The 27,386-nt window shown below is 43.4% G+C and overlaps 1 protein-coding gene across 5 annotated transcripts in view; it reads right to left on the reverse strand.

Moving 5' to 3' along the window:
- Positions 1-7,548, reverse strand: part of LOC140199215 (phosphorylase b kinase regulatory subunit alpha, liver isoform-like) — a 213,253-nt gene extending 205,705 nt beyond the window's left edge. For 4 of the 5 annotated variants that reach the window (XM_072260901.1, XM_072260903.1, XM_072260904.1 and 1 more), the window contains exons 1-2: positions 7,466-7,548; positions 6,655-6,996 (exon numbers count right to left, since the gene is read on the reverse strand). In XM_072260901.1, the coding sequence (XP_072117002.1) occupies positions 6,655-6,732 (78 nt within the window). In that variant the 5' untranslated portion in view covers positions 6,733-6,996; positions 7,466-7,548. Of the gene's footprint in view, positions 1-6,654; positions 6,997-7,242; positions 7,370-7,465 lie in introns of those variants that run through there. The other variant, XM_072260902.1, reaches the window with a different exon arrangement.
- Positions 7,549-27,386: the final 19,838 nt, after the last annotated feature.

The following is a 27,386-nucleotide window of genomic DNA, read 5'->3' on the forward strand; positions in this document are numbered from 1 at the left end:
AACTTCCTTCCTCTTGTACTAGGCACACGAGACAGTCAGAATCTTTTTCACAGGTTAAAATTGTCAAATACTAGAGGATATGCATTTAAGGTGAGAGGGGGAAAATTTAAAGGTGATCTTTGGGGCAAGTTTTTGTTTTACAGAGTCCTAGATGACTACAAAGGGAGTGATGGAAACAGATTCAATAGTGGTGTTTAAGAGGCTGTTCAATAGGCATGTGAAGATGTATATAGATGGATGGATATAGATTGTGTGCAGGAAGAGATTTAGTTAAATTTGGCATCATGTTTGGCACAGACATCATCGCTGAAAGGACTGTTGCTTTATTGTCTATATTTCTCAGTCCCGGAATGTAATAAACTTTTTTTTAAACAACTTTCTCAAGCTGTCCTTCCCCTGCAAGCACATGCACCCCTCTGTCCCGCTACTCCTTGAGCTTCCAGTTTATCAGTTTTCCAAAATAAAGTGTCCCACTTTCTGTGCTACACTGCCAGCTGCCCATCCATTCCAGCAGTCTGACAATAGCTCCTGGTCTTTCAATGTCCTCCTCAGTACCTTCCCAGGTTTTGTGCCATTTGCAAACCTGAAAATTGTGCTGTCTACGTTAACATCTACGAACACAACAGTGTGCTCAGACCAAACCTCAATGAATTCTACTGAATACTTCCCTCCTGTCTGATAAACAACCTTTCACTACTGTTTCCCAAGCTTGGCCAATTTCTGCTGCAGTCTCTTCTAGTACACAGGATTCTATAAGATATAGGAGCAGAAGTAGGCTATTCGGCCCATCAATAACAAGCCAATTTGAGGCCCGTTGGAGCTTAATATACAAAATGCTCCCTGTATTGATCTCCTGCAAAACCTCATCAGATTTTTTTTCATCTTTCTAAGCAACAAGTCAATGCTGGCTTTCCCTAATCAATCCACATTTGTCCAGGGTAATACCAATTCAGTGCCTGTTTTATATTTCAATAATTTTCCAGATTTAGCCTAAACTGAATGGCCTATCATTGCTGGCTTCAAGAACAATTTCCCAGTTCTCAGGTACTAGTGTGAGATCTGCAAATGTTTGGAAGATTATAGTTGGGGGTCTGTGCAAATTCCATTCAAACATCCCCAGCACTTGATCTTCCTTTGCGACTCCAGCACCACCTTCCTTGGTGCCATGCCCTCTGCCCCATAAATCGATCTAATCTCTAATTGACCCTACCACTCTCCTGATGATGCTGCAGAATACTCTTGGATCTCTGTTTTCATTTTGCAGCCAATCTCTCCTCAAGTACTCCTTATCTATGGCAGACATCCCACCTCTCCCGGAAGTTCCAGGAGTCTCCCGCATATGAATAGTGGCTCCCTGATGCCCGCAAATTATATGCAATATCACGGAAATCAATTTTTTTTGAGAGCGAGCGAGAGCGGGCGCGAGACAGCAAGAGAGAGCGCAAGCAAGCGAGAGCGCGAGAGAGAGAGCGTTAGAGAAAGCAAGCGAGAGAGAGAGCGCGAGAGCAAGCGAGAGAGAGAGCGCGACAGCAAGCAAGCGAGCGCGAGAAAGCGAGAGAGCGTGAGAGAGAAAGCAAGCGAGAGAGCGCACGAGCGACCACGAGAGAGAGAGAGAGAGCACGAGCGAGAGAGAGAGAGAGCGAGAGCGCGCCATGGCAGTGTTCCAAAAAAAAAAGAAAATATAAAACGTACATCACCCCGGACTACACTAAAGTGTACACCTGCCTAATAGGGGTCAAAAATAATGACAGTGTTGCTCACTGCACTGTTTACAACAGTGACTTTTCTATTGCCCATGGTGGGTTAAGACTGTAAAAGACACGTTGAGGTGAGTTTAACAGGTGTCATTCATTCATTAGCATAGCTAACGTTATTTAAACTAGCTGGCTAGCTGCTAAGGAGCTACTCTATTGCAGACATCCCACCTCTCCCGGAAGTCTCCCGCAAATTGATGGTGCTACCTCCCTGAAATCAGTTTTGGCAGGGTGGGATGTCTGATGGTATTTCTTTTTCTTGCCTCTCAGCTGAACTTGGTGCAATGCACCCTTCTCTCACTCTATTATCACTGCAAGACTTGCTTTCTCCATGGTATTTCTCTCTTCCTCTGTCATTCTAGGGGCTCTAGTTTTATAGTCAGAATTGGACAGCATGGAAACAGGCCCATCAGCACACTATCTACGCCACATATCAAGCTCACATAGAACAGTACAGCACAGGACCAGGCCCTATGCCCACGATGGCTGTGCCAAGCTATGGTAAATGCCTATGCATGATCCATATTTCCTTATTCCCTGCATATTGCTGTACCTCTCAAACACTACTGTCATATGTCCTCCTAGTCTATCTTGGCCTTTCAATGTTCGCTGATTTCAATGAGAACCCCCCTCATTCTACATCAAATATAACCACAACATGATTACCCCTATCTTCTCCCTCTTGATTGTACCTGGACAGAAGCTGAAAATTCTCCACGTTCAAATTCTCCCTTGCACTGCTCAGTTTCAACTTTTCCCACTGAGCTTTGATTACAACTGACCCCAGCCTGAACTGTTCCCATCCCACTAAAGCTAATGCTTTTTCAATTGACCGATGTTATATTAGACATTACTTATACATTTTCGATAATGAACTGGACAGTAAAAGGCTACGCTCCACATTCCCTGGCTTCAGGCATGATGTGGTGTACACATGACAATACTAATATCGAAGTAGTAAAATGGATGCAGCAGTGGCTGGATGGGAGACGCTGGAGAGTGTGGTGGATAACTGTCTGTCAGATTGGAGGCCGGTGACTGGTGGTGTGCCTCAGGGATCTGTACTGGGATGAACTAGTGGTGTGCCTCAGGGATGTTGTTTGTCATATACATTAATGCTGTATGGGTCCTAATGCCCTTCCCTTGGACAACATCGGTGTCGTGGAGTTGCAGCATGGGCAACTGCCAATCTTCCATACAACCTTGCCCAGGCCTGGAGAGTGAAGACTTTCCAAGCACAGATCCATGGTCTCGCAAGACTAACGGATGCCTTTATTTATATTAATAATCTGGATGATGTGGTGGTAAATTGGATTAGTAAGTATGCAGATGATACTAAAATAGGTGGCGTTGTGGATAATGAAGTAGGTTTCCAAAGCTTGCAGAGAGATTTAGACCAGTTAGAAGAGTGGGCTGAAAGATGGCAGATGGAGTTTAATGCTGAAAAATGTGAGGTGCTACATTTTGGTAGGACTAATCAAAATAGGACATACATGGTAAATGGTAGGGCATTGAAGAATGCAATGGAACAGAGGGATCTAGGAATAATGGTGGATAGTTCCCTGAAGGTGGAATCTCATGTGGATAGGGTGGTGAAGAAAGCTTTTGGTATGCTGGTCTTTATTAATCAGAGCATTGAGTATAGGAGTTGGGATATAATGTTGAAATTGTATAAGGCATTGGTGAGGCCAAATTTGGCGTATTGTGTACAGTTCTGGTCACCAAATTATAGGAAAGATTTCAATAAAATTGAGAGTACAGAGGAGATTTACTAAAATGTTGCCTGGGTTTCATCTCCTAAGTTACAGAGAAAGGTTGAACAAGTTAGGTCTTTATTCTTTGGAGCGTAGAAGGTTGAGGGGGGACTTGATAGAGGTGTTTAAAATTATGAGGGGGATTGATAGAGTTGACGTGGATAGGCTTTTTCCATTGAGAATGGGGGAGATTCAAACAATAGGACATGAGTTGAGAGTTAAAGGGCAAAAGTTTAGGGGTAAGATGAGGGGGAACTTCTTTACTCAGAGAGTGGTAGCTGTGTGGAATGAGCTTCCAGCAGAAGTGGTTGAGGCAGGTTCGACATTGTCGTTTAAAGTTAAATTGGATAGATATATGGACAGGAAAGGAATGGAGGGTTATGGACTGAGTGCAAGTTGGTGGGACTGGGTGAGAGTAAGAGTTTGGCATGGACTAGAAGGGCCCAGATGGCCTGTTTCCGTGCTGTAATTGTTATATGGTTCACAGATAAGACCATAAGACATAGGAGCAGGATTAAGCCACTCAGCCCATCAAGTCTACTCTGCCATTCCATCATGGCTGATCCTGGATCCCATTTAACTCCATACACCTGCCCTCTCACCATATCCCTTGATGTCCAACCAATCAGGAATCTATCATTTCCGCATTGGATGTACCCACGGACTTGGCCTCCACTGCAGTCTGTAGCAGAGCATTCCACGGTTTCACCACTCTGCTTAAAAGAAAAATTCTCCTTACTTCTGTTCTGAAAAGTCATCCCTCAATTTTTGAGGCTGTGCCCTCTATTTCTGGATACTCCCACCAGAGGAAACACCCTTTCCACATGCACCTTATCTAGTCCTGTCAACATTTGGTAAGTTTCAATGAGATCACCAAGCATTCTCCTAAGTTCCAGTGAGTACAGACCCAAAACTGCCAAACACTCCTCATATGTTAACCCCTTCATTCCCAGAATCATCCTCGTGAACCTCCTCTGGACTTTCTCCAATGACAGCACGTCCTTTCTGAGATAAGGGACCCAAAACTGTTGACAATACTCCATGTGCGCCTGACTAGTGTCTTAAAGCCTCAGCATTATCTCTTTGTTTTTATATTCTATTCTCCTTGAAATAAACGCCAACATTGCATTTGCCTTCTTTACCACAGACTCAGATTGTGAATTAACATTCTGGGAGTCTTGTATGCTAAGTCCCTCAGCACATCTGATGTTTGAATCTTCTCCCCATTTAGATAATAGTCCGGACTATTGTTCCTTCTACCAAAATTCATTATCATACATTTCCCAACACCGTATTCCATCTGCAACTTTTTTGCCCATTCTTCCAATTTGTTGAAGTCCTACTGCAATCACATTGCTTCGTCAGCACTATCTACCCCTCCACCTATCTTCCTGTCATCCGCAAACTTTGCCACAAAGCCATCAATTCCGCTATCTAAATCATTGACAAATAATGTGAAAAGTAGCAGTCCCAATACTGACCGCTGAGGAACCCCACTAGTCACCGGCAGCCAACCAGAAAGTGTCCCTTTACTCCCACTCGCTGCCTTCTGCCTGCAGGGATTCCTCTATCCATGCCAGTACCTTTCCTGAAACACCATAGAATTTTATCTTGTTATGCATCCTCATGTGCGGCACCTTATCAAATGCCTTCTGAAAATCCAAGCAAATATTCTTTGTCCAAACTGCTGTTACTTCCTCGAAGAATTCTAATGGATCTGTCAGGCAAGATTGCCCTTTACAGAAACCATGCTGACATTGACTTAACTTATCATTAGTCACCAAGTACCCCGAAACCTTGCCCTTAATAACAGACTCCAACACTTTCTCAACCACTAAGATTAGGCCTATAATTTACTTTCTTTTGCCTTCTTCCCTTCTTAAAGAATAGAGTGACATTTGCAATCTCCTAGTCCTCTGGGACCATGCCAAAATCTAGAGATTCTTGAAAAATCATGACCAATGCATCCATTATCTCTTCAGCAACCTCTTTCAGGACCCTGGGATGTAGTCCATCTAGTCCAGGTGACTTATCCACTTAAGACCTTTGAGTTTGCCTCCTGCTTTCTCCTTTGTAATTGCAATGGCACTCACTCCTGCTCACTGACCCTCATGGAGTTCTGAAACACTGCTAGTGTCTTCCACAGTGAAGACTGAATTTATTAAGTTCATCTGCCATTTCTTGTCCCCATGACTACCTCACCAGTATCTGAGAGACCATGGTATTACAGGAAAGATACTAGCATAGATTGGCTGACTGGCAGGAGGCAAAAAGTAGGCATGAAGAGGTCTTTTCCGGTTGACTACCAGTGCCTAGTGTTCTGCAGGGGCCAGTAGTTGGACTGCTTCCTTTCACGTTAATATGTCAATGATTTGGATGATGGAGTTGATCAAAGATAGGTGGAGGGACAGGTAATTTTGAGGAAGTAGGGAGTCTGCAGGACTTAGACAGATTGGGAGGATGGGCAAAGAACTGGATGATGGAATACAGTGTAGGGAAGTGTATGGTCATGCACTTTGGTAGAAGGGATAAAGGTGTAGACTATTTTCTAAATGGGGAAACAATTCAAAAAAATCAGAGGTACATAGGCACTGGAGAGTTCTTGTGCAGGATTCCCTAAAGGGTTAACTTGCTGGTAGAGTCAGTAGTGCAACATTATATGTTACATTTATTCTGCACATGTGTAAATTATGCATAATTTGTTAATTTATGTTTGTCCTCATCATGTAATGTACAGTGCTGCTACTGTGAAAAGCTAATCTTCAAGCATTTATACCCTGTGATAATTGTGACAACCATAAACTTGAACTGGAATCACATTGTTTCAAACACTGACAATTTCTGTGAGCCCTTCGAATTTTTCTCCAGAACCAGGAAGTTGCATGCAGTTTAATACCTCTCCTCCTCAGAGCTGACGTCTCCCAGTGTTAGCTCAAACTTTGCTTCCCAGCTCCTATTGATAGTCCTCCATATCACACATTGTGCACGGATGCCCTCGCTGATTAATACCAGCGTCTGAGTAGATTACAACTGTGTGCATTGTGGATAGAGGCGACAGGAATGATCTCTCGGACTGAATTTAAATCACTTTGCGATCAAACACTTACTACTTCAACAATCATCAACATAAACAGTCAAACTCCCACCTGATGGCACAGGATGGTCCTCTCCACCAACCTCGCATACCCATCCAGCCGGACGCCAGAGTTACTTCGGCTCCTCATGGTGATCAGCTGACCACCACTAAATGTGGTCGGTCGCGCCTACTATTGATTGGTGGTATCCAATTGACCAGCAGTAAGCAACGTAGATGAGTGATGCCTGTTATTGACCAGCGGAAACTGATGTTAACCAACAGCACTGTTGTTGGCCGGTGATGCCTAATATTGAGCAGTAATAACCAGTCCAGTTCAGCGATGCCTTCTGTCGACCAGCCAGAACAATGGGGCATCCATAAGTCTCGCTGCCAAACTCTGACCAGTGTAACCCTGTCGACATAAAAAAGGTTCAATTTTATCCGATGCGATAGCAAGATCACGCACTGAGATAGAGATAGAACGATAGAGATAAAGAGAGAGAGAGAGCAGAGAGAAACGGTAGGCAGGCACTCACACACAAACACCCTCACAAGGAAATAAACCCAGACGTACACACACTCACTCACACATACAGACAACGTCTCTCTCTCTCACACACACACACCCACAGGCGCACCCTTGGAGAGAGACACGCACAACAACCATAATCACTCCCAAAGACGAGCGAGAGAAGCTGGAGCCGGAGCCCGGGCTTTCCGCTTTCTATGTGGCCGCGGAGTGGGCCTGGCCCGATCCGCCGCTCTTTCTTCCTTCCTCCCTCCCTCCTCCGGCCCACTCGCCGCTCTCAGCCAACCGAGTGGCGCCTCACTCGCCGGCAGTGAGTAGGGTGCAGGTCAGACTGTGCTCCGCGGCATCTCACCAGCAGCAGTACGTCTCCGGCCGCCCGGTGTGGGGGAGCGGCCTTCCACACTCCTCCGTCGAGCTGCGTGCGGACGATTACCCAGAGAACGTGCGTTCCGCCCGCTCCCACAGCCAGTGTGGCACAACATACAGGAGAGAGCCGCAATAGAGACGAAACGCTGCAAGTTATCAGTTTCAGAGTCATATAGCGCAGTAACGGGCCTTTCGGCCCAACTCCCTCATGCTGACCCATCTGAACTACTCCCATTTACCTGTAGTTTACACATATCCCGACAAGGTGTCTTTTAAAGGCGCTATTGTACTTGCCTCAACTACTTGCTCTGGCAAATCGTTACCTGAAGAAGTTGAACATAGAATAGTACAGCACAGTACAGGCCCTTCGGCCCACAATGTTGAGCCGACCCTCAAACACTGCCTCCCATATAAACCCCCACCTTGAACTTCACTAGTGTATCTGCCTCCACCACTGACTCAGGCAGTGCATTCCACGCACCAACCACTCTCTGAGTAAAAAACCTTCCTCTAATATCCCCCTTGAACTTCCCAACCCTTACCTTGAAAGCCATGTTCTCTTGTATTGAACAGTGGTGCCCTGGGGAAGAGGTGCTGGCTATCCACTCTATTTATTCCTCTTATTATCTTGTACACCTCTGTCATGACTCCTTTCATCCTCCTTCTCTCCAAAGAGTAAAGCCCCAGCTCCCTTAATCTCTAATCATAATCCATACTCTTTAAACCAGGCAGCATCCTGGTAAATCTCCTCTGTACCCTTTCCAATGCTTCCACATCCTTCCTATAGTGAGGTGACCAGAACTGGACACAGTACTCCAAGTGTGGCCTAACCAGAGTTTTATAGAGCTGCATCATTACATCGCGACTCTTAAACTCTATCCCTCAACTAATGAAAGCTAACACCCCATAGGCTTTCTTAACTACCCTATCCACCTGTGAGGCAACTTTCAGGGATCTGTGGACATGTACCCCGAGATCCCTCTGCTCCTCCACACTACCAAGTATCCTGCCATTTACTTTGTACTCTGCCATGGAGTTTGTCCTTCCAAAGTGTACCACCTCACACTTCTCCGGGTTGAACTCCATCTGCCACTTCTCAGCCCACTTCTGCATCCTATCAATGTCTCTCTGCAATCTTTGACAATCCTCTACACTATCTACAACACCACCAACCTTTGTGTCGTCTGCAAACTTGCTAACCCACCCTTCTACCCCCACATCCAGGTCGTTAATAAAAATCACGAAAAGTAGAGGTCCCAGAACAGATCCTTGTGGGACACCACTAGTCAGAATCCTCCAATCTGAATGTACTCCCTCCACCATGACCCTCTGCCTTCTGCAGGCAAGCCAATTCTGAATCCACCTGTCCAAACTTCCTTGGATCCCATGCCTTCTGACTTTCTGAATAAGCCTACCATGTGGAACCTTGTCAAATGCCTTACTAAAATCCATATAGATCACATCCACTGCACTACCCTCATCTCCTCAAAGAACTCTGTCAGGCTTGTTAGACACGATCTACCCTTCACAAAGCCATGCTGACTGTCCCCGATCAGACCATGATTCTCTAAATGCCCACAGATCCTACCTCTAAGAATCTTTTCCAACGGCTTTCCCACCACAGACGTAAGGCTCACTGGTCTATAATTACCCGGACTATCCCCACTACTTTTTTTGAACAAGGGGACAACATTCGCCTCCCTCCAATCCTCCGGTACCATTCCCGTTGACAACGAGGACATAAAGATCCTAGCCAGAAGCTCAGCAATCTCTTCCCTCACCTTGTAGAGCAGCCTGGGGAATATTCCGTCAGGCCCCAGGGAGTTATCCGTTCTAATGTATTTTAACAACTCCAACACCTCCTCTCCCTTAATATCAACATGCTCCAGAACATCTACCTCACTCATATTGTCCTCACCATCATCAATTTCCCTCTCATTGGTGAATACTGAAGAGAAGTATTCATTGAGGTCCTTGCTCACTTCCGCAGCCTCCAGGCACATCTTCCCATCTTTATCTCTAATCGGTCCTACCTTCACTCCTGTCATCCTTTTGTTCTTCACATAATTGAAGAATGCCTCGGGGTTTTCCTTTACTCTACTCGCCAAGGCCTTCTCATGCCCCCTTCTTGCCCTTCTCAGCCCCTTCTTAAGCTCCTTTCTTGCTTCCCTATATTCCTCAGTAGACCCATCTGATCCTTGCTTCTTAAACCTCATGTATGCTGCCTTCTTCCACCTGACTAGATTTTCCACCTCACTTGTCACCCATGGTTCCTTCACCCTACCATTCTTTATCTTCCTCACCAGGACAAATTTATCCCTAACATCCTGCAAGAGATCCTTAAACGTTGACCACATGTCCATAGTATATTTCCCTGCAAAAACATCATCCCAATTTACACCCGCAAGTTCTAGCCTTATAGCCTCATAATTTGCCCTTCCCCAATCAAAAATTTTCCTGTCCTCTCTGATTCTATCCTCTTCCATGATAATGCTAAAGGACAGGGAGCGGTGGTCACTGTCCCCCAGATGCTCACCCACTAAGATATCTGTGACCTGACCAGGATGCCTTTCAGATCTCTTTTAAATTGTTTACTTCTCACCTTAAACCCATGCCCTGTAGTTTTTGACTCCCTTTCCCTGGGAGAAAAGACTCTGCATTTAGTCTCTATGCTGCCCATGATTTCATACACCTCTATAAGTTCACCCCTTGGTCTCCTACACTCCAATGAACAAAGTCCCAGACCGCACAACCTCTCCCTCTAACTCAGGCCCTCGAGTGCTAGCCTTGGTACTAGAACAGGAACAAAGTTGATTGGAAGGGGACAGTAGCAGGGATGATGGTAAAACACCAATGGCTTGAGTTTTAGCGGGGGGCAATTCGGAAGCCACAGAATAGATGAAGTATTCTAAAGGCAGGCTGACAAGGGAAGTCAAAGACAGCATAAGACAGGGAGAGTTTTTCTTCCTTCTCCCATCTGCATGAGATGTGGGACATTTGAGAGACTTTGAACTTTTACTGTGCTCATGGACTTCTTCATCAAGTTATGGTATTGTTGCACTGTTGTAACTATATGTTATAAGTATGTGGTTTTGTTAGTTTTTTTCAGTCTTGGTCTGTCCTGTGTTTTGTGATATCACACCGGAGGAAATATTGTATCATTTCTTAATGCATGCATTACTAAATGACAATAAAAGAGGACTGCGTGTCTTCATAATCTAAAAGCAGAGGGCATGTAATATAGCAAAAAAATGGTGAGAAGTTAGAGGATTGGGAAGCTTTTAAAAACCAATAGAACACAACTAAAAAACCAAAAGGAGAGAAAAGATGAAATATGAAGGTAAACTAGCCAATAATATCAAAGAGAATACCAAAAGTTTTTTTCAGATATATAAAGAGTAAAGGAGAGATGAGAGTGGATATTGGACTGCTTGAGAGATAGTAATAGTGGACAAAGAAATGGTGGATGAACTTATTAAGTATCTTGTGTCAGTCTTCATTGTGGAAGACACTAGCAGTATACCAGAAATTCGAGAGTGTTGGGAGCAGAAGTAAGTATAGTTGCTATTACTCAGAAAAATGTGCTTAAGAAGCTGAAAGGTCTGAAGGTACCATAGATACTTCACTTAGTCCAGATGGACTACACCCCAGGGTTCTGAAAGAGATGGCTGAAAAAATTGTGAAGACATTAGTAATGATCTTTCAAGAATCACTAGATTCTGGAATGGCTCCGAGGGATTGGACAGTTGAAAATGTCACATCACTCCTTCAGAAGGGAGGAAGGCAGAAGAGAGGAAACTGTAAGCCAGTTAGTCTGACCTCAGTGGCAGGGAAGATGATGGAGCCCATTTTTAAGGATGAGGTTACAGGGTACTTGGAAGCACATGGTAACATAGGCCAAAGTCAGCATGGTTTCCTTGAAGGGAAATCTTGCCTGACAAATCTGTTGGAATTCTTTGAGGAAATAACAAGCAGGATAGACAAAGGAGAATCGGTGGATGTTGTGTACTTGGATTTTCAGAAGGCCTTTGGCAAACTGCCTTAATGAGGCTGCTCAACAAGACGAGAGCTAATTGAATTAGAGGAAGTATACTAACATGGAAAGAAGGTTGGCTGACTGGCAGGAGGCAAAGAGTTAGACTAAAAGGGGCCTATTTCGGTTGGCTGCCAGTCACTGCACAGCGGTTGGCATTGGGACTGCTTCTTGTCACATTATATGTCAACAATTTGGAAGACAGAATTGATGGCTTTGTGGCAAAATTTGCAGATGATGCCTTGAGAGTTGGAGGGGCAGGTATTGCTGAGGAAGCAGGGAGTTTGCAGAAGGGCTTGGATAGATTGGAAGAATGCGCTGATGGAATATATTGCGGGAATCTGTATGGTCATGCACTTTGATAGAAGGAATAAAGGTGCCGACTACTCTCTAAATGGGCAGAAAATTCAAAAATCAGAGATGCAAATGGACTTGGGAGTTATATGCAGAATTCCCTAAAGATTAACTTGCAGGTTGAGTCCGGGGTAATGAAGGCAAATTCAATGTTACCATTAATTTCAAGAGGACTAAAATTTCTTTTCTTTTCAAATCTTTTTATTGTATATATAGGAAAAGTAACATGAGTACATCAAAGTAACAACACTTACAATGCCTCAAAAAAAAACCATCATCTTAAAGATTGAAAACAAAATTTTGTGATAACAAAAAAAAGAGGACTAAAATTTAAGAACAAGGATGTGATGCTGAGATTTTATAAGGTATTGGTCAGCCACACTTGGGAGTATTGTGAGCAGTTTTGGGCTCCTTATGAGTAAAGAAGTGATGGCATTGGAGAGGGTCCAGAGGAGGCTCACAAGAATGATTCCAGGAATAAAAGGGTTAACGTATTAGAAGTGTTTGATGGCTCTAGGACTGTGCTTGCTGGAGTTTAAAAAAATTGAGGGAGGATCTCATTGAAACCTACTGAATATTGAAAGGCCTAGACAGAGTGGTTGTGGAAGGAATGTTTCCTATAGTATGGGGGCCTAGAACAAGAGGGCACTGCCTCAGAGTAGAGAGACATGCAATTAGAATGGAGATGAGGAATTTCTTTAGCCAGAGGGTGGTAACTCTGTGGAATTAATTGCTATGGACAGCTGTGAAGGCCAAGTCAGTGAGTATATTTAAAGCAGAGGTTGATAGTTAGGGCATTAAAGATTACGGGGAGAAGGAAGTTTGAGAGGGATAATAAATCACCCATGATGGAATGGCAGAGTAGACTCAATGCACCGGGTGGCCTAATTCTGCTCCAATTTTTATTTATTTATTTATGAGATACAACATGAAAACAGGCCCTCCCCTCCCACAAGCCTGCACAGCCTAGTTATGTAACATGTGAACAATTAGCATTCCAATCCACACATCTTTGGAATGTGGGAGCTAGCCCAAGCACCCATAGAAAAGCCATGCGGTCACTGGGAGAATGCACAAACTCCTGACCAACAGCGGGGCGATGTAACCTGCTGGCTTAAACTGATATGGCAGGGGGATGGGAACCAGTATGATAGAGCTGAGGATGGGCCAACAGGTTTATAAGTAGATGATGGGTGTAACATGAATGTAAGGAAGGACAAGCCAATGACTGGGTACAGAGCAAACAGAGCAAAGAGTTAAATTGTACCACAGAGGCAAAATTCAAAAGGGCAAAGAATGCAGGACTGAACATGTTGTATTTAAATGTGCGTAGCATTCGGAATGAAGTGGACAAACAGACGGCGCAGTTAGAGACTGGTCAGTATGCCATTGTGCATATCACTGAGTCATGGCTGAAAGAAGGCCATTGTTGGGAGCTTAACATCAAAGGATATACTTTGTATCAAAAGGACAGACAAAAAGTAACAGGTGGAGAAGTGTCATAAACCTATGTTCGTGGCACTTCTCACGTTCTGAAACTTTTCGATGATTTTAAGTTCCCAAGCCCCCACCACTTTATTTTCACCACGGATGAACAGTCCCTATATACTTCTATCCCCCATCAGGAAGGTCTCAAAGCTCTCCGCTTCTTTTTGGATTCCAGATCTAACCAGATCCCCTCTACCGCCACTCCGCTCCATCTAGCAGAATTATCCTTACTCTTAATAATTTCTCCTTTGGCTCCTCCCACTTCCTCCAAACTAAAGGTGTAGCCATGGGCACCCGTTTGGGTTCCAGCTATGCCTGCCTTTTTGTTGGCTTTGTGGAACAATCTATGTTCCAAACCTATGCTGGTATCTGTCCCCCACTTTTCCTTCACTACATCGACGACTGCATTGGCGCTGCTTCCTGCATGCATGCTGAGCTCGTTGACTTCATTAACTTTGCCTCCAACTTTCACCCTGCCCTCAAGTTTACCTGGTCCATTTCCAACACCTCCCTCCCCTTTCTTGATCTTTCTGTCTCTATCTCTGGAGACAGCTTATCTGCTGATGTCTACTATAAGCCTACTGACTCTCACAGCTATCTGGACATTTCCCCTTCTCATCCTGTCTCTTGCAAAAATGCCATCCCCTTCTCGCAATTCCTCCATCTCCACCGCATCTGCTGTCAGGATGAGGCTTTTCATTCCAGGACGAAGGAGATGTCCTCCTTTTTCAAAGAAAGGAGCTTCCCTTCCTTCACCATCAACTCTGCTCTCAAACGCATCTCCCCCATTTCACACACATCTGCTCTCACTCCATCCTCCCGTCACCCCACTAGGAATAGGGTTCCCCTGGTCCTCACCTACCACCCCACCAGCCTCCGGGTCCAACATATAATTCTCCATAACTTCCGCCGCCTCCAACGGGATCCCACCACTAAGCACATCTCTCCCTCCTCCCCTCTCTCTGCTTTCCACAGGGATCGCTCCCTACGCAACTCCCTTGTCCATTAGTCCCCCCATCCCTCCCCACTGATCTCCCTCCTGGCACTTAGCCTTGTAAGCAGAACAAGTGCTACACATGCCCTTACACTTCCTCCCTTACCACCATTCGGGGCCCCAGACAGTCCTTCCAGGTGAGGCAACACTTCACCTGTGAGTCAGCTGGTGTGATATACTGCGTCCGGTGCTCCTGATGCGGCCTTCTATATATTGGCGAGATCCAACACAGACTGGGAGACCGTTTCACTGAACACCTACACTCTGTCCGCCAGAGAAAGCAGGATCTCCCAGTGGCCACACATTTTAATTCCATGTACCATTCCCATTCTGATATGTCTATCCACGGCCTCCTCTACTGTAAAGATGAAGCCACACTCAGGTTGGAGGAACAATACCTTATATTCTGTCTGGGTAGCCTCCAACCTGATGGCATGAACATTGACTTCTCAAACTTCCACTAATGCCCCACCTCCCCCTCGTTCCCCATCCGTTATTTATTTATATACACACATTCTTTTTCTCTCTCTCTTTTTTCTCCCTCTGTCCCTCTCACTATAACCCTTGCCCATCCTCTGGGTTTCCCCTCTCCCCCTTTTCTTTCTCATTAGGCCTCCTGTCCCATGATCCTCTCATATCCCTTTTGCCAATCAACTATCCAGCTCTTGGCTCCATCCCTCCCCCTCCTGTCTTCTCCTATCATTTTGGATCTCCCCCTCCCCCTCCCACTTTCAAATCTCTTACTAGCTGTTCTTTCAGTTAGTCCTGACGAAGGGTCTTGACCCGAAACGTCGACTGTACCTCTTCCTAGAGATGCTGCCTGGCCTGCTGCGTTCACCAGCAACTTTTATGTGTGTTGCTTGAATTTCCAGCATCTGCAGAATTCCTGTTGTTTGGGTAATGGAATTGTTGACTTTGCGGCAAAGTTTGTGGATAATACAAAGGCAGTGGAGAGGTAGGTAGTGCTGATGAAGCAATTGCAGCGGGACTTCGACAAATTGGAAAAATGGGCAAAAAGTGGCAGATGGAACACAGTGTTGGGAAATGTATGATAATGCATTTTGGTAAAAGGAACAATAGTGCAGACTATTATCTAAATGGGGAGAAGGTTCAAACATCAGAGGTGCAGAGGGACTTAGGAATCCTAGTGCAAGACTCCCAGAAGGTTAATTTATAGGTTGAGTCTGTGGTAAAAAAGACAAATACAATGTTGGCATTTATTTCAAGGGGAATGGAATATAAAACCAAGGAGATAACTCTGAGCCTTTAAAAGACTCTAGTCAAGCCAGGCTTTGGGCCGCTTATCTCAGAAAGCATGTGTTGTCATTGGAGAAAGTCCAGAGTAGGTTCATGAGAATGATTCTGGGAGTGAAGGGCTTAACATATGAGGAGCATTTGCCAGCTTTGGGACTGTACTCAGTGGAATTTAGAAGAATGCATCGGGATCTCATTGAAACTTACCAAATATTGTTAGGACCCAATAGGGTGGATGTGGAGAGGATGTCTCCTATAGTGGAGGTTATCCAGAACTGGAGGGCACAGCCTCAAAACTGAGGGATGAACTTTTAGAACAGAGGTAAGGAGGAATTTTTTTAGCCAGAGAGTAGTGAATCTGCGGAATGCTCTGCCACAGACTGTGATAGAGGCCAATTCTGTGGATATATTTATGACAGATGTTGATTGTTTCCTGATTGGTCAGACTATCAAAGGATATGGTGTGAAGGCAGGTGTGTGGGCTTGAGTGGGATTCCATATTGATATAGTTGATAATGTAGTTCCCTCTCAAATGCACTGGAAAGAGTGAGAATACCAAAACCTGACAGACAATATTCCACATCCAGAAGGAGCTGGAATAGGACAATGGGACGTGTACTTGTACCTGCAATTAACAGGAGTATAGAATGATAGGACAATGGGATGTGTACCTGTACCTGCAATTAACAGGGGTATAGAATGATAGATGCTAGAGAGTACCCCTGTGGCTGTCCCCTTAATAATAGGTACTCCTGTTTGAGTACTGTGGGGGCGGGGAGACGGCCTACCTGGGGGAAGCAACAGTGGTCGCGCCTCTGGCACAGAGTCTGGCCCTGTGGCTCAGAAGGGTAGGGAAAGAAAGAAGATGGCAGCAGTGATAGGGGAATCCATATTTAGGGGGTCAGACAGGCAATTCTGTGGATGCAGGAAAGAAACGCGGTTGGTAGTTTGCCTCCCATGTGCCAGGGTCCGGGATGCTTCCGATATCCTGAAGTGAGAAGGTGAACAGCCAGAGGTTGTGGTACATATTGGTACCAATGACATAGGCAGGAAAAGGGAGGAGGTCCTGAAAACAGACTACTTAGAGTTAGGAAGGAAGTTCAGAAGTAGGACCTCAAAGATAGTAATCTTGGGATTACAGCCTGTACCACACAACAGTGAGTATAGAAATAGAGTGAGGTGGCTGAGGGATTGAAGCAGGGGGCAGGGATTCAGATTTCTGGATCATTTGGACCTCTTTTGGGGCAGGTGTGACCTGTACAAAAAAGGACGGGTTGCACTAGATCGCAGGGGGACCAATATCCTGGCAGGGAGATTTGCTAAGGCTATTGGGGAGAGTTTAAACTAGAATTGCTGGGGGGTGGCAACTCAACTGAAGAGATGGAGGAAGGGGTGGTTGGCTCTCAAATAGAGAAAGCTTGAAGACAGTGCAAAAGGGAGGATAGGCAGGTGATAGCAAAGGGACGCGCTCAGACTGATGGTTTGAGATGTGTCTATTTTAATGCAAGGAGTATTATGAATAAAGTGGATGATCTTAGAGCGTGGATCAGTACTTGGAGCTATGATGTTGTGGCCATTACAGAGACTTGGATAGCTCAGGAGCAGGAATGGTTACTTTGAGTGCCAGGCTTTAGGTGTTTCAGAAAGGAGAGGGAGGGATGCCAAAGAGGTGGGGGCGTGGCACTGCTGATCAGAGATAGTGTCACGGCTGCAGAAAAGGAGGAAGGCAAGGAGAGATTGTCTACTGAGTCTATGTGGTTGGAAGTTAGGAACAGGAAGGGGTCAATAACTCTACTGGGTGCTTTTTATAGACCACCCAATAGTGAAAGGGCCATCGAGGAGCAGATAGGGAGACAGATTCTGGAAAGGTGTAATAATAACAAGGTTGTCGTGGTGAGAGATTTTAATTTCCCAAATATTGATTGGCATGTTCCTAGAACAAGGAGTTTAAATGGGGTGGAGTTTTTTAGGTGTGTTCATGAAGGTTTCCTGACTCAATATTCGGCGGGGGGAGAAGATGGCAGCGCGCTGCGTGTGCGCAGCTCTCCAGTGAAAAATGATATCGTATCTGTTAAATAGAGGCTGTGGATAATTCTGATTTGATGGAGAATGGACGTGAAAGCACAGAGGAACATCTGGAGAAATTTCTGAAACGCCCGTTCGCTGCTGTCGTTACTGTGTGGTCGTGAATCTTTCGGAGGGTAGGCCTCAAAATTCCCGGCCTTGCCTGCTTTTGGCGACCGAGAAGGAGGTCGAATCGTTCGGAAAGAGATACTCGGTGTCGGAGAGCTGATCAGAGCTCGAAGTTTTCGGATGACTCAGAGTCGGATTGTGGTCGGCATGGCAGGGAGAGTTTTTCTTCCTTCTCCCGTCTGCATGAGATGTGGGACATTTGAGAAACTTTGAACTTTACTGTGCTCACGGACTTCTTCATCAAGTTATAGTATTGTTACACTGTTTGTAACTATATGTTATAATTATGTGGTTTTGTCAGTTATTTCAGTCTTGGTTTGTCCTGTGTTTTGTGATATCACACCGGAGGAAATATTGTATCATTTCTTAATGCATGCATTACTAAATGACAATAAAAGAGGACTACGTGTCTTCATAATCATCATAATATGTAGATAAGCCTACAAGATGAGAGGCTGTACTCGATCTGGTATTGGGAAATGAACCTGGTCAGGTGTCAGGTCTCTCAGTGGAAGAACATTCTGGAGATAGTGATCAGAATTCTATCTCCTTTGTCATAGCATTGGAGAGGATTGAGAACAGACAAGTTAGGGAAATGTTTAATTGGAGTCAGGGGAAATATGAAGCTATCAGGCAGGAACTTGGAAGCATAAATTGGGAACAAATGTTCTCTGGGAAAGGTATGGCAGAAACGTGGCAAATGTTCAGGAGATAATTGCATGGCATTCTGCACAGGTATGTTCCAATGAGACAGGGAAAGGATGGTAGGGTACAGGAACCATGGTGTACAAAGGCTGTTGAAAATCTAGTCAAGAAGAAAAGAAGAGCTTACGAAAGGCTCAAAAAACTAGATAATGATAGAGATCTACAAGATTATAAGGCGAGCAGGAAGGAGCTTAAGCATGAAATTAGGAGAGCCAGAAAGGGCCATGAGAAGGCCTTGGCAGACAGGAAACCCCAAGGCATTCTACAAGTATGTGAAGAGCAAGAGGATAAGACTTAGAGAATAGGACCAATCAAGTGTGACAGTGGAAAAGTGTACATGGAACTGGAGGAGATGAATACTCTGAATACTTAATGAATACTCTGCTTCGGTATTCACCATGGAAAAAGAACTCGGCGATTGTAGGGATGATTTACAGTGGATTGAAAAGCTTGAGCATATAGATATTAAGAAAGAGGATGTGCTGGAGCTTTTGGAAATCATCAAGTTGGATAAGTCTTCAAGACAGGACGAGATATACCCCAAGCTACTGTGGGAGGCGAGGGAGGAGATTGATGAGCCTTTGGCAATGATCTTTTCATCATCAATGAGAGGTTTCAGAGGATTGGAGGGTTACAGATGTTGTTTCCTTATTCAAGAAAGAGAGTCGAGATAGCCCAGGAAACAACAGACCAGTGCATCTTACTTCAGTGGTTGGTAAGTTGATGGAAAAAATTCTGAGAGGCAGGATTTATGAACATTTTGGGAGGCATAATATGATTAGGAATAGTCAGCATGCCTTTGTCAAAGGTAGGTCGTGTCTTACGAGCCTGGTAATTTTTTGAGGATGTGACTAAACACATTGATGAAGGTAGAGCAGTAGTTGTAGTGTATATGGATTTCAGCAAGGCATTTGATAAGGTATCCCATGCAAGGCTTATTGAGAAAGTAAGGAGGCATGGGATCCAAGGGTACCTTGCTTTGTGGATCCAGAACTGGCTTGCACACAGAAGGCAAAGAGTGGTTGTAGATGGATCATATTCTGCATGGAGGTCGGTGACCAGTGGTGTGCCTCAGGGGTCTGTTCTGGGACCCCTTCTCTTCATGATTTTTATAAGTGACCTGAATGAGGAAGTGGGGGGAATGGGTTAGTAAGTTTGCTGATGACACAAAGCTCATCCACCTTTCTTACAATGCTCCTAGCATTAAAATAAATGCATTTAAGAAATTTTCCACCTCTTACTCTCTGTTTATCACTAATGGTGCAAACAACTTTACTATTTTTTTCTTCCTTTTCTTCATTAGCTTGGAGATCTGAGGCAGAGGGTATTTTATTGATGTTATGTCTGTGACCAGTGGTGGGCTGCAAGGTTCGGTGCTGGGACCCTTGTTGGTGGTGATATAAATTGGAATGGGTGTGAATGTAGGAAGTGTGATTAGTGAGCTCATAGTTGACAAAAAAAAGGTGCTATTGTGGATGGTAAGGAAGGCTGTCTAAAACCTCATCATGAAATAGATTAGATGGAGCATTGCAAAGTCATTCCTTTTAGAAGGTCAGACAGAATCAGATTCAGAATCAGGTTTAATATCACCGGCACGTGACGTGAAATTTGTTAACTTAGTAGCAGCAGTTCAATGCAATACGTAATCTAGCAGAGGAAAAAAATAATAATAAATAAGTAAATCAATTACATACAGTCAGCCCTCTGTATCCGCGGGGGTTTGGTTCCGGGACCCCTCCCCCCCCCCCCCACGGATACCAAATTCTGCGGATGCTCAAGTCCCATCTATAAAATTGCATAGTATTTGCATATAACCTACGCATATTCTCCCGAATACTTTAAATCATCTCTAGTTTCCAGTAATTATAATACCTAATACAATGGAAGTGCTATGTAAATAGTTGTGAAACTGTATTGTTTGGGGAATAAGGACACTTTGGAAGAGGCTCAATAATACTAATGCCAGGATCTGTGCTCAAACAACGAGTGTTGGAGAGAGAACTTTCGAGTTTTTTTTGATCCAGCTCCGCAGTTGGTTGAATCCGCGAATGCGGAACCCGCGGATATGGAGGGCCAATGTATATTGACTAGATTTTTAAAAACATGCAAGAACAGAAATACTGTACATTAAAAAAAGTGAGGTAGTGTCCAAAGGTTCAATGTCCATTTAGGAATTGGATTGCAGAGGGGAAAAAGCTGTTCCTGAATCGCTGAGTGTGTGCCTTCAGGCTTCTGTACCTCCTACCTGATGGTAACAGTGAGAAAAGGGCATGTCCTGGGTGTTGGAGGTCCTTAATAATGGACACTGCCTTTCTGAGACAGCACTCCCTAAAGATGTCCTGGGTACTTTGTAGGCTAGTGCCCAAGATGGAGCCGACTAGATTTATATTCTTCTGCAGCTTCTTTCGGTCCTGTGCAGCAGCCCCCTCACCATACCAGACAGTGATGCAGCCTGTCAGAATGCTCTCCATGGTACATCTATAGAAGTTTTTGAGTGTATTTGTTGACATGCCAAATCTCTTCAAACTCTTAATAAAGTATAGACGCTGTCTTGCCTTCTTTATAACTACATCAATATGTTGGGACCAGGTTAGATCCTCAGAGATCTTGACAGCCAGGAACTTGAAACTGCTCACTCTCTCCACTTCTGATCTCTCTACGAGGATTGGTATGTTTTCCTTCATCTTATTCTTCCTGAAGTTCACAATCAGCTCTTTTGTCTTACTGATGCTGAGTGCCAGGTTGTTGCCGCAGCACCATTCCACTAGTTGGCATATCTCACTCCTGTACACCCTCTCATCACCACCTGAGATTCTACCAACAACGGTTGTATCGTCAGCAAATTTATAGATGGTATTTGAGCTATTCCTAGCCACACAATCATGTGTATATAGAGAGTAGAGCAGTGGGCTAAGCACACACCCCGAGGTGCGCCAGTGTTGATCGGCAGCGAGGAGGAGATGTTATCACCAATCCGCACAGATTGTGGTCTTCTGGTTAGGAAGTGGAGGATCCAATTGCAGAGGGAGGTACAGAGGCCCAGGTTCTGCAACTGGTCAATCAGGATTGTGGGAATGATGGTACTAAATGCTGAGCTACGGTCGATGAACGGCATCCTGACGTGGTGTTTGTGTTGTCCAGGTGGTCTAAAGCCATACAGTAAGGACTTAGAGTAAATGCTAGGCTACTAAAGAACACAATGGACAGCAGATGCTGGAAACTGGAGCAAAATAAGCTGCTAAAAGAAGTCAACAGATGGAGCAACATGTATGGAGACAGAGTGATGGCTGACATTCCAGGCTGGGATCCTCCTCCAGGACTGTGAGGCTAGAGGGAAGTGGGGAACAGGGAGACCCTTGTGGCTGTCTTACCGTTATAGACTGGGCACAGAGTATGAGAGCTGGGGTGTTCCATATGTTCTATTACAACTTGGTTAGGCTGCATTATTTCCAAATGAAAAGAAAAAACAAAGGATAGCAGGTTAAAATAAAAAATCACCTGTCTTGGTGCAAACAGAAAGGATGTGTGTAATCCAGATCTTCTGCAAAATCCGATATTAAATCCAAAAGGTTAAAACATGCCCAAACAGAAGATAAAGTGTTGATCATCGAGCTTAGAAACATAGAAAACCTACAGCACAATACAGGCCCTTCGGCCCACAATGCTGTACTAAAATATACTTTCTTTAGAAATTACCAGGGGTTACCAATAGCCCTCTATTTTTCTAAGCTCCATGTACCTATCCAGGAGTCTCTTAAAAGACCCTGTCATATCCGCCTCCATCACCATCGCTGGCAGCCCATTCCATGCACTCACCACGGTCTGCATAAAAAACTTTCCCCTGACATCTCCTCTGTACATACTTCCAAGCATTCTAAAACTGTGCCCTCTCATGTTAGCCATTTCAGCCCTGGGAAAAAGCCTCTGACTATCCACATGATCAATGCCTCTCATCATCTTATACACCTCTATCAGGTCGGAGCTTGTTTTAGGGCTTATTATAACAGGGCTCATTACAACAGGAGGCCACAGACTGAGAGGGAGTAGGATGGAGAATTAAAAAGGCAGGCACCAGGTAGCTCATTGTTGTCCCTGTAATAGTTTCTAGAAATCATGACAAAGAGCAATTCTAAACACAAGAAACTAGGATGACATGAGCTCCTCCAGCATTTTGTGTGTGCTGCTTGGATTTCCAGTGTCTGCAGGTTTTCTCTTGTTTGTGATATGGTAGTGTAGTGGTTGGCTTAATGCTTTTACAGTGTCAATTTGTATGTTCCCTTGTGTCCTCATAGCTTCCTCCAAGTGTTCTAGTTTCCTCACACATTCCAAAGGCATACTGCTCAGTAAATTAATTGGCCACATGGATTGGGCAGCATGGGTTTACTGTGCTGTATCTCTAAAGACCAACTGCAGAACTATTGAGGCCATGATAGTGGCTGGGGCACGTGATAAGGATGCCCCCATGTCGGCTACCCCGCAGAGTGTTATATGGCCAACTACATCATGGTCAACGCTCAGCTGGAAAGCCGAAGAAGCGCTATAAGGATCAGATGAAGAGTGCTTTAAGGAAGTGCAAGATCAGACCCAAGGACCTGGAGGAGGTTGCTGCTGACCATGCCACTTGGCGACAGCTGTGTATGTATGGGGTTCGTATTCTGGAGATGGGAAGAAGACAGCATAAGAGAGCCAGGAGAAAGCCACGGTTGCCAGGACTACCACCACCACTACTACATATACATGTTCCACCTGCAATAGAGCTTATGGGTCCAGTATAGGACTGTATAGTCATCAAAGATCTCACCGTTAAAGGAGTGGATGTTGTCATCGGATTTTGATGGACAACTGAAGAGAAGATCTCTAAAATAAAAGCACTTGTTTAAATTGCCCTGCAGAGTCGAAGAATAAAGTTAATTGTTTTCATACACACCTTCTTGTGTAATTGGGGAATGACCTAATGAAAGGTTATGCCTATTATTTGTGACACAAAATAATTTCAAGGGAGATTTTGGGGTCCAAGTCCATAACAGCCTGAAAGTGGCCACACCAGAGTGGGTAGTAAAGGGGTCTGGCAAGCTTTGACTTCAATGGTCAGGGCTCTTGAGCCCTTATATCGAGTAGACCAGATTACTGCAAAGCACTTTTTATTAGCCTTCCAAAACAGTCTATTGACGAACCTCTACTCGTTCAGAACGCCACTACTAAACTTTTAACTAAAACCAGGATGAGAGAGCATATCACTCCCATCCTATAGCATTAGCTTCCTACATACTTTAGAGTTCGAGTTAAGTTCTCTTACTTGTTTTTAAATGGCTGGGGCCGGAGTACACAGAATCACTTTGTTTTATAATCTTATCAAGTTCCCGCATCTTTTTCCATCGGTCTCTTAAACTCAAATAATCTCCCTTGAATTTAAAAACACAAACACGAGGAAATCTGCAGTTGCTGGAATTTCAAGCAACACACATCAAAGTTGCTGGTGAACGCAGCAGGCCAGGCAGCATCTCTAGGAAGAGGTGCAGTCGACGTTTCGGGCTGAGACCCTTCTTCCTATTAACATATTGTCGCATCTGTAAATACCGATAAAAGTCGTGTTTTTCTAATAAGTGTTTCTCTTTCATTTCAAAACTGAACAATGTTCCTTCTTTCATTATATTGCAAAGAACTGTTATTCCTTTAGCTGTCCAGTCCTTAAATCTAGCATCCAGTTTGTTTGGCGTAAAATCCGAGTCATATGCACACCATTTGAGAGTTGCAATGTCTCTCTTTAGTTTATATTCTTTTATAATAGTTTTCTATATTTTAAGAGTCCATTTCACCCATGGGTTATCAATAGTATTTATGTAACTTTGTAGGTTGTTATCAGCCAAAATTGCCTGTATGGGAATGGAAAGTATCCTCTCCTCAATGTTTTTCCATTGAGCGTCGTATGATGGGTTGCACCAACATATCACGGCTCTCAACTGTGCTGCAAAATAATAATCTCTAAGAGAGGGTAGGCCCCATCCCCCTTTTCCTTGGCTAACTGCAAAGTTTTGCGACAAACCCGAGGCCTTTTACCCTGCCATATATATCTTGTTAGCATCTTGTTTCATTCATTGAATTGATTTAGGTTCATCTCTATTGGTAGGCTCTGGAAGAGATATAATAGTCTGGGCAGTATGTTCATTTTAATAGATTCAATCCCCGAACTGAGATTAAAAAAAGGAATTAGGTTCCATCTTGTTATATCTTCCTTAATTTTTTATATATAGGCTGATAATTGCATTCTGATAATTTTGCCAAATCTTTTGGCATAATGATGCCCAAATATTTGAAAGACTGTTTTTGTCATGCCCAAGGATTTCTCTTGGTGGGCTATAATTATATGAAGGTAATTGGGTTTTATCTATGTTGATCTTGTATCCTGATAATTGACCATATTGTTCAAAGGATTGCATCAATTTAGGTAGAGTATGTTGGTTGCCCTAGATAGATCAAAATGTCATCCGTGTAACAGGCCAATTTATGCTCTGTCCCTTTAATAGTAATTCCCCTGATATCTTCATTTTGTCTAATGTATTGAGCTAATGGTTCCAGATATAATGTGAAGAGTAGCAGTGACCATGCACAACCCTGTCTCGTGCCCCTTTCTAGGGTAAAACTATTAGATAAATATCCATTGATTCTGATCCTAGCAGTAGGGTTGTCATATAGAGCCTGTATAGTTTTAATAATTGTGTCATGGAAACCAAATCTATGTAAAACTCTGTAAAGAAAATTCCAATTAACCGAATCAAATGCCTTTTCAGCACCCATGCTTACCAATATTGCTTCGATTTTTATTTTTTTGAATATGATGCATAATTGTGAAGTGTCCTTCGTATATTGTCTTGTGTTTGGCATTGTTGTATAAATGTCTGATCCTTATGTATCAGTATGGGTAGAAACTCTTCTAATCGTTTGGCCATGATGGAGGTAAATAATCTATAATCTACATTAAGAATGGATATTGGTCTAAATGACCCACCTTCCATTTTATCCGTTCCTTTTTTCGGTATAGCTGAGATTATCACTTCCTTCCAGCTGGGTGGCATTTGTGCCTTCTTTAGAGCCCAGTTCAGTGTGGGGAGTGAAACAGGAATTAACTTATTTTTAAATTCTTTGTACCACTCTGCTGTATACCCATTTGAACCTAGTGACTTACTTAATTTAAGCCTACTAATTGCAGCTTTTAGTTCAACTTCAGTTATGTCAGCAGTCATCGTTCTACTTTGTTCTTTGCTTAAAGCGGGTAACTCTAGAGAATTCAGGAAGGTGTCAATTTGGGTTATGCTTCCCCCTGGAACCTTGGAATATAGAGTTTTGTAAAACACTTCAAAAGCTTCTTGAATTTCACTTAGCTTATATTTTATCATTTTTGTTCTTGGATCCCTAATTCTATGAATTGTATTTTCTGCTGTCTTCTTTTTCAGTTTCCATGCCAGTATTTTCATAGACTTAGATCCACTTTCATAATGTCTCTGTTTCAGAAACATTAAATTTTTCCTGATTTCTTGCGTAGCCAAACTGTTAATTTCATTCCTAATTTTTAAAATTTCCTCGAATGTATCCTGTGCCAAATTCAATTTGTGTTTTTTTTCTAGTTCCTTCAGCCTATTTTGTAATTCCTCTAATGTTTTATTCCTTATTTTTTTCTTATATGAAGATATCACTATAATTTTCCCTCTTAAGACAGTCTTCAGAGTATCCCATAGAATGGAAGGTGAAACCTCCCCATTATCATTGAATTCTAAGTAAAGACCAATTTCTTTTTTAATTTGTTCCTTAAAATAGTGATCATTGAGTAAACTTCAATTTAGTTTCCAAATAGTATCCTTTGGTCGTAGGTCAAAATCAACAGATAAATATATGGTCACTTACATCTATTGTCCCAATTCCACAGGTGTTTATTTTGTCTTTGTCTTTTCTAAGTGTTATGAAATAGTCTATTCTTGTATATACGGAATGGGGAGGGGGGCAGAATAATGAGTGTAATCCCTTCTGTCGGGGAAAAGGTCCCTCCATATATCAATTAGATCAACATCTTCAAAAAGAGTGTTAACTTCCTTATGTAAGGACTTTGTTTCGTAGATTTTTCTATTGGAAGAGTCCAACTTTGGTTGTAATTGTAAATTTAAGTCTCCCCCACATATCAGGAGATCTTCTGTTTCTGTTACCATAATATTAGTAATTTTCTGAAAGAAACTAATATCACTTCCTGGGAGTGCGTATATATTCAATAGAGTAACTGAATTTTCGTCTATATTCCCCCTTACCAGAATATGTCTGCCCTCCTTATCTCCTATTTCGAATACTTTTTCAAAATTTAGCTTGCTTGAGATAAGAATAGCAACTCCTCTCCTATGTCCTTATTTATATGAGGAGAAAAACAAATCAGTGAAACCCATTCTCTTTAGTTTTCCATGCTCATTATCACTTAAGTGAGTTTCCTATAAATATACTACACGGGTTTGTTCTTTTTTCATTTTGGATAGAATTTTACTGCGTTTGATTGGATTTAACAGCCCATTGACATTAAAAGAAATGAATTTTACTTTCTCCTTAGCCATCTGTCAATATCTCATTGAAATTAGCAGAATAAAATTTAATCAATCTACTCCATGAACAAGTAGGAACCAAGAAAAGTGAATAATTTAAAAAAAGACAACGAAGGTGTGATTCCAAGGCTGAGGTCTCTAGTAGATGACGCTGGGTTGAGCTAGAGGAAACGTCTAGCCGTGGGGGATAGCCCCTCCTCTCTGTGAGTTGAGGGCCCCACTGCGGTACCCATAAAAGTAAGTGAGCAAGTCTATGTCCATTACAGAGAAAAGATTTCCCTATGTATTCCTCCCATATATATATTCTCAT

This window comes from Mobula birostris, chromosome 6, assembly GCF_030028105.1.
Source record: "Mobula birostris isolate sMobBir1 chromosome 6, sMobBir1.hap1, whole genome shotgun sequence".
Classification (NCBI taxonomy): domain Eukaryota; kingdom Metazoa; phylum Chordata; class Chondrichthyes; order Myliobatiformes; family Myliobatidae; genus Mobula; species Mobula birostris.